Source organism: Hordeum vulgare, chromosome 1H (assembly GCF_904849725.1).
Source record: "Hordeum vulgare subsp. vulgare chromosome 1H, MorexV3_pseudomolecules_assembly, whole genome shotgun sequence".
Lineage (NCBI taxonomy): Eukaryota > Viridiplantae > Streptophyta > Magnoliopsida > Poales > Poaceae > Hordeum > Hordeum vulgare.
In genome coordinates, this window is record NC_058518.1 from 345,058,949 (window position 1) to 345,066,586 (window position 7,638).

General features: G+C 42.9%; 1 protein-coding gene across 1 annotated transcript; it reads left to right on the top strand.

Annotated features, from left to right (window-relative positions):
- The first annotated feature begins 2,779 nt into the window (after positions 1-2,779).
- On the top strand, positions 2,780-3,878 carry LOC123435299 (probable glutathione S-transferase GSTU6). Its single transcript, XM_045115563.1, has 2 exons — positions 2,780-3,332; positions 3,423-3,878. Exons 1-2 carry the CDS (start codon positions 3,006-3,008, stop codon positions 3,801-3,803), a joined length of 708 nt encoding a protein of 235 aa, XP_044971498.1. The 5' UTR covers positions 2,780-3,005; the 3' UTR covers positions 3,804-3,878.
- The last annotated feature ends 3,760 nt before the right edge of the window (positions 3,879-7,638 follow it).

A 7,638-nucleotide genomic window follows, 5' to 3' on the forward strand; every position in this document is an offset into this window, starting at 1 on the left:
CGTCTTGAGAATGCTTACTTAGATGGTGCCAATGTTTTAATTGTTGGGGAACGTTGCATGGGAAACAAAAATTTCTTACGCACACGCAATACCTATCCATGGTGATGATCATCTACGAGAGGGAAGAGTGAATCTACATACCCTTGTAGATCGCTAAGCGGAAGCGCATATAAGGCGGTTGATGTAGTGAAACATCTTCGCGATTCAAATTGCAGCCCGTCCCGCGATCTCATCACGATCCGTCCTGCGATCCCATAACGATGCATCCCAATCTAGTGCTGAACGGACGGCACCTCCACGTTCAACACATGTACAGCTCGATGACAACCTCCACCTTCTTGATCCAGCAAGAGGGGCGGAGAGGTAGATGAGTTCTCCAGCACGACGACATGGTGGTGGTGGTGGTGGTGCTATTCCAGCAGGGCATCACCTAAGCACCGCTGAAACTAGAGGAGAAACAGATCTAGAGAGAGAGGGCAGCACATGGTTGTTTTCTGTTTTCTCTAAAACCCTCAAAACCCTTAGCATATATAGGAGGAGAGGAGGGAGAGGGCTGCCCTTTCTTCCCTTGCGCAAGGAGGAGAGGAGGAGTCCTCCTCCAATCCTAGTAGGAGTAGGATTCCTCCTTCCCACTTGGAAACACTTTTCACCTTGTGTTTTTTCCTTCTCAAACCTTATGGGCCTTAGTGGAAACTTATTCCAGCCCACTAGGGGCTAGTTTATCTTTTCCCACAGCCCATGAGGCCCCTTGGGGCGTGACACCCCTCCCGATGGTCCCCGGCACCCCTCGCGGCACTCCCGGTACACTATTGATGAGCCCGAAACTTTTTCGGTGACCAAAACAGGACTTCCTATACATCAATCTTTACCTCCGGACCATTCCGAAGCTCCTCGTGACGTCCTGGATCTCATCCGGGACTCAGAACAACCTTCGGTCACCAACACATATAACTCAACTATACCGAAACGTCACCGAACCTTAAGTGTGCAGACCATGTGGGTTCAAGAACTATGCAGACATGACCTGAGACACTCTCTGGTCAATAACCAATAGCGGGACCGGGATGTTCATATTGGCTCCCACATATTCTAGGAAGATCTCTATCGGTTGAAGCTCTATGTCAAGGATTCAGTTAATCCCGTATGTTGTTCCCTTTGTCCTTCGGTATGTTACTTGCCCGAGACTCGATCGTCGGTATCTCCATACCTAGTTCAATCTCGTTACCGGCAAGTCTCTTTACCCGTTTCGTAATACAAGATCCAGTAACTAACTCCTTAGTCACATTGCTTGCAAGGCTTGTTGTGATGTTGTATTACCAAGTGGGGCCCGAGATACCTCTCCGTCACACGGAGTGACAAATCCCAGTCTTGATTCATGCCAACCCAACAGACACCTTTGGAGATACCTGTAGAGCACATTTATAGTCACCCAGTAATGTTGCAACGTTTGATACACACAAGGTATTCCTCCGGTGTCCGGGAGTTGCACGATCTCATGGTCATAAGAACAGATACATTGACATGCAGAAAAACAGTAGCAACAATCTGACACGATCATATGCTGCGTTTATAGTTTGGGTCTTGTCCATCACATCATTCTCCTAATGATGTGATCCCGTTATCAAGTGACTACACTTGTCTATGGTCAGAAAACCTTGATCATCTTTGATCAACGAGCTAGTCAACTAGAGGCTCACTAGGAACAGTGTGTTGTCTATGTATCTACACATGTATTTGAGTTTTCAATCAATAAAATTCTAGCATGGATAATAAACGATTATCATGAACAAGAAAAATATAATAATAACTAATTTATTATTGCCTCTAGGGCATATTTCCAACATTAATATGGGTCTCATGATATTAAGCAAGTGTTTTTCATTTAAACAATTCAAATATAAAGAAGAAAAAATGAAAAAAATAACGAAAAAAACGATATCTAGGTGGTCTGAGGATTGTTTTTTTATTGTTCCTTCCATCGAGTGCTGGAGCAGATGCCGGTTGGAGGGTGGTGGTCGGGAGGGAGTTTTGTGGGTGTTTTGCACGAGATGATATTTTTAGATGAACGGACTATGGTGTTGAATTCAGAACATTGCTTATATCTTCCACACAAAATTTTGGTAGTTCGGTGCACATTTGATCCATGTAATTTTCCGAATAATTTTTTTTGGGAATCATTTTCCAAAAATAAAAATACATTATCATTATACAAGCAAAACATCAGCATAGGGGGTCGTATGCATTAAGTAAAATGGAAAAAGCCACCAAGGGTGAACGGTGGAGACAAGCTCCAGTTTGAACAGTTAAAATTTAACTAAAAAAAATGAAGGTGTAATTATAGCGCCAAGCTAGTGTGAAGAACGTCTGACATGGGATAGCACTTGTACAGAAGGGAGAATACGGCAGCTTGTCAATAGTTGAAGGATGAAATACGCGACAATAATACAGGGTCCTGTCTGATCACCACAAAAATTGACACGCAGGATAAAGAGCAGCATGGAGCTCGGCCTGCAAACAGGATTCTCGGGCAGGATTCTCTTTTGTCTTGCCAAAGTGTAGTAGATCTTGAAAGTCTAAACTTAGTCAACTTTGGCATACTATGGCTTGGCTGGCTTTGCAAGGCCTAGTAAGTCGAGGAACGATTTTTTTGTGCATACTGAGGAACAGAAAATGAATGTGTGGCTGAAGTTTGTCAGCGGGACCTTCCTCACACCTGTCCAAGCCAAGGAATTGAAAGCGCGCAGGACATATGTTCAGTATTGATTGCTCTTTTGACCGAGTCGGAAAGATAGACGGTTCACCGAATCAACCAACCAAACAAAATTCGTCCTTCCCCACCGTTCTAGCGGACAAATCTCTGCTATGCTCGTGTATAACTTTAGTATATATACGTCCTGTGTTCTCCTCCGGAGTTTTGAATTAAGCAGAGGCACCAAAACACAAGCTACGTGCAAAGTTCAGCCAGACCTTGAGTTGCTACCTACCTGCTAGACACTACACCAGCAATGGCCGGAGCAGCAGACGACGTGAAACTGCTGGGCATGTGGGCGAGCCCGTACGTCCTGCGAGTGCGCCTTGCGCTCAGCATCAAGGGCATCCGTTACGAGTACGCGGAGGAGGACCTTCGGCACAAGAGCGAGCTGCTCCTCCGGTCAAACCCCGTCCATAACAAGGTCCCCGTGCTGATCCACGGCGGCAAGCCCGTCTGCGAGTCGCTGGTCATCCTGCAGTACATCGACGAGGCTTTCGGCGGAGCGGGCCCCGCCCTCCTCCCGGCCGATCCCCACGAGCGCGCCGTCGCCCGGTTCTGGGCCGCCTTCATCGAGGACACGGTATAGGTCGTTCGAATCATCGCTTGTTCGTGTACTTTGAGATTGTGAACGATCGTCTCACAGGCGCGGTTTCGTTATGTGCGTGAGCAGCTCGTGAAGGCGATGAACCAGGCGTCATGGAGCAAGACGGAGGGGGAGAAGGTGGAGGGGAACAAGCAGGCGACTGCTGCGTTGAGGACGTTGGAGGTAGCCCTGAGGGATGTCTCCATGGGGAAGCCCTTCTTTGGAGGCGACAGCGCTGGGTATGTGGACATCGTGCTCGGCGGCCTCCTTGCTGGTGTGCGCGCCATGGAGGCAATACTGGGCGTCAAGGCCTTCGAACCGGAGACCATGCCGCTCCTGGCCGCATGGGCGGACAACTTCGGGGCGCTGGACGCGGTGGCGGCGGTGATGCCGGACGTGGGCAGGCTGGTGGAGCTCTTCGTGATGATGCACGCTCAAATTGCAACCGAGGCCGCCACAACAAACTAATTAGAAAAAAAAATGCCATTATATAATTTATTTCAGCCTTTCTCGTGGAAATTGCACTTCACTTTTTCATGCTCATCTCGAGTGTTTTTTTTTCGGGAGTATCCAATCGGGCCGTGCCCTGCGTCGACGCACCGGCCGAATTCGGGAGTATCCAATCGGGCAGTGCCCTGCGCCGGCGTGCCGGCCGACACTTTCGGCCGGCCGTGCAGGGGCCGCCCGATCCGTCAGCCGCACATGGCCCGTACTGTTAGATCTATCCATGCAGCAATATTCCTGAATGCAATAAATTTTAGCCACGATGCAACAAATTTTTATAATGGTTGCAACAAAAAAATGATTGTAGCAGAAAATTATCAACGTGACCGTAGAAAAAAAAAGACGTCGATCATGCCTGGTGACAAAACAAAATGTTGGTTGTAGCAAAAACAATCCGTTGAACTCGGGTTGCAACTCTCACGAATGTGTATGCAATTTTTTTACTGAATGGTTGAATGAACAAACTATTTTGTAAGTCATGAACAGTTTTTTTCATTGATGAATATTTTTTGAATTGGCGAAATGTTATTCAATTTCATTAACATTTATAATACAAGAACATTTTAAAAATTCATGATGATATTATTATTTTCCGAACATTTGTTTTCAATGTTGAAACACTTTTCAAATAAGCAAACATTTTTTTACAAAATTGTGAACTTCTTTCAAATGCACAAACATTTTATGATTTATTAAACATTTTATATCAATTTTCCATTTTTTTCATTTACAAAACTTTTTTAAAGTCCTAAATTATTTAAAGTAAAAAAGAAAGAAAATAAAGAAGAAAAAGGAAAAGAAATTGAAAACAGGCTGCAATACTTGGGCCGGTCCAAACTGGCGCACTGCATCTTCTCCAAGTGCACAGAGTGCGGTATAGGAGGTCCCTACTGCATGGGCCGGTTCAGGCAGGGATTCTCCTGTGTGAAATGTTTTTGTCACGTACAAATGCCATTGATGAATAATTCTTGCCAACTTCAAGAGTAATTTAGATGACGGATGATAAGAAATAGTTTGTGCTTTATTATTATAGGTAGGGATTTATTATTAGGTAGAGATATGTGCTTGTGTGTGAGGCTATAGCTATATTTGAATATAGACGAATTCAAAAGTTAAATATTTGAGCTGAACATATGTTGCCGGACTTACTAGACGAAGAGAAGATACATTCCAAACATAGTCATAATTTTGGAGGTCATTTTCCTATCAAATTATCATTTTTCTATATTTTGAACTGAACTATTAATAAATTGCTAGAATGGCCAGCTCCATGTTTATTTCCATGTTGGTATATCAACTTTCATGAATTTAGAAAATCCAAGAAAATTTCAGAAATAATATCTTATTGTAACTTAACACTTGCCAAAAAAAATGGGATAAGGTGGCTACAGGCCCACGCTCGAAATCGCAGGGAACACCCAATTGACGACTAGGCCCAGAAACATCTCATGTCCTCGGGTCTCATACCCCTGTCTATATATTGCTAAATCTCATTCAGCATACTTATAAAATGGTGACGCGATCGCAACGGTCCAGCCTATCTAAGAAGGTCATAGCGGAGACATGCATCCTGGTTTGGGGACCTTTAGTTCGTTTTGGAAAGCTTGTGAAAGCTTTTGTTATTTTGGGGGGCTTTTGGACCGATCTTTGTTTGGTTTCAAACATTTTTTCCTTTTTTTATTCAAATACGGGGCCAGAGTATGAGAACTCTGATGCTCCGACAACAGTGCAAGGAACCACAAGCAACAACGCGTGGCAGAGGCAACAGACGTCGATGAACTTCAAGACGCATGTATATGCTGGTTTTCTAGTTTGGTGGCCTCGTTCAAGGCCAAATCGTGGGAGGCAAAGCCATTGTTTGAGGTCATGGTGCACGGCGGTGGCGGGAGGTTGTGACGTAGTAGGATTCAGCCAATGGGCAAGGTTGCTAGAAACAAGAGAAGATGACATTTGGAGAGGAGACGTTGGAGAAGTGCATGGATGAACCCATGGACATATGAACCCATTTTTGAATACTCATTTCTAAATGCCAAGAAAAATATGAGACCTTACACCGCTATCGTATCATTACAGTCAATATGCACATGGGTTTGGGATTTCCTCACTCGGAGACGTTGCGTGAACTAGTGTTTTGATTTCCAGTTTGAGTTTTTTTCCGGCCCAGGCCGAGATGACCGAATTTCAGCCATTTTTTAAAAAAATTGGCTGAAATTTAATCAGAATTTGATTGAAATTTACCAAATTTGACAAATTTTGGTCAAAAGATAAATTTAGCCCCAGGCCAAGTTGGTCGAAATCTGGTTTTTTCGGCTGTGAACCAAGGAGAAGAAGTGGTGCTTGAACATGAAACAGATGGGAATGAGTTGATTGGTGGGCCACTCTTACCTTCTACTTCCTTCGTTCCTAAATATAAGTTTTTTTAAAGGTTTCACTAGTGGACTATATACGAATGTATATAGACATACTTTAGAGTGTATATTCATTCATTTTGCTTCGTATGTAGACCCCTAATAAAATCTTTTAAAAGACTTATATTTAAAAACGGAGGGAGTAGTTCCTAATCGAACAGAGTAGGCCAACTTTTGCCCCCAGAATAACTGTCTAGGACAGTCGACCTACTTAACATGAAAATACAACATAACAAACCATCAAACCACCAGGGACGCTTGAAATGCAAGAATAGAAGGCAAAAATTGACAAATATGTGCGAGGGCTGGGAAGTCGCCGCCTGTACTATTGTAAATAAATAAATATTTCTTAACTATGAAATACTCCTTTCGTTCTGAAATAAGTGACACAAAAGTGATTCAAGTTTGTATTAATTTTAGTATAAACTTGAATCACTTTTAAATTATTTATTTTGGAACAAAAGGAATATTAATTAGTAGACGCTGCTGCAACTTGACATGAACATCATGCACGTCACTAATCAGATCATTCACGCGCTATCTCTTCAAATGTGATATCATTATACTGACCTGCAGCTTATGTTAGATTGAATATTGTTACAGCTTACCCTGCAAAAAAGAAAAGAATATTGTTATAGCTTGTCCTCCAAGCCTGCAATACATACCATGCCATACTGATGACGCACATAATGATGTCAAATGCTTCTGGAGCAAAAGGTCAAACCTCTCCTAAAAAAAGGTCAAACCTCTCATGTTCTACTTAAGCTGAAAAGCGGAGGAATCTCAGAATAAATAGAAAGGTTTGAGGAGGAGGATGAGTTTGTCCTTTTTAGGTTAGGTGAGGATAAACATCTTCAAGAGTCTTTGTATATATGCATTTACTTGTTATTTTACAAATTTTGATCAAAAAACCTTCTCCAACAACCTTTTTATAAGTGGTTCTCATCAAAAAAATTTACAAAGCTTGTTATATTTGCATCCACACTTTTCATATTTGCCAAGCCAAATGCCATTTTATAAATTTTTAACAAGCCTCACTTTGTCTGAATGAGAGGTGGGTCCGTGTACTAGTGTGTGTTGTGCATGCGTTCTCTGTGTGTGCGCGTGTGTACGTGTTTTTTTGTGTATGTGTACGCGTATGTGCTGCATGTGTGCGTGTGTGTTCTGCATGTGTGTAAGTGTACGTGTGTGTGCATGGGTGTAAGTGTACGCGTGTGTGCATGTGTACATGGATGCGAGTTGTGCTATTATACATATACATGTACATTATGCTAGTGTGCAATGTGTTTATGACAAACTGTGCCCACATGTCATTGCGTGTTTTATGTAAATATAGCAATACAATATATAAAGGCTATCAAAGCAAAAAAAAAACATGTTAAATTTGTAAA

Bases quoted from the DNA above. Each gene is read 5' to 3' on its own strand.
- LOC123435299 (XM_045115563.1), top strand. From the start codon at position 3,006: ATGGCCGGAGCAGCAGACGACGTGAAACTGCTGGGCATGTGGGCGAGC. The intron at 3,333-3,422 runs GTATAGGTCGTT...GTGCGTGAGCAG, and splicing joins CCGCCTTCATCGAGGACACG to CTCGTGAAGGCGATGAACCA.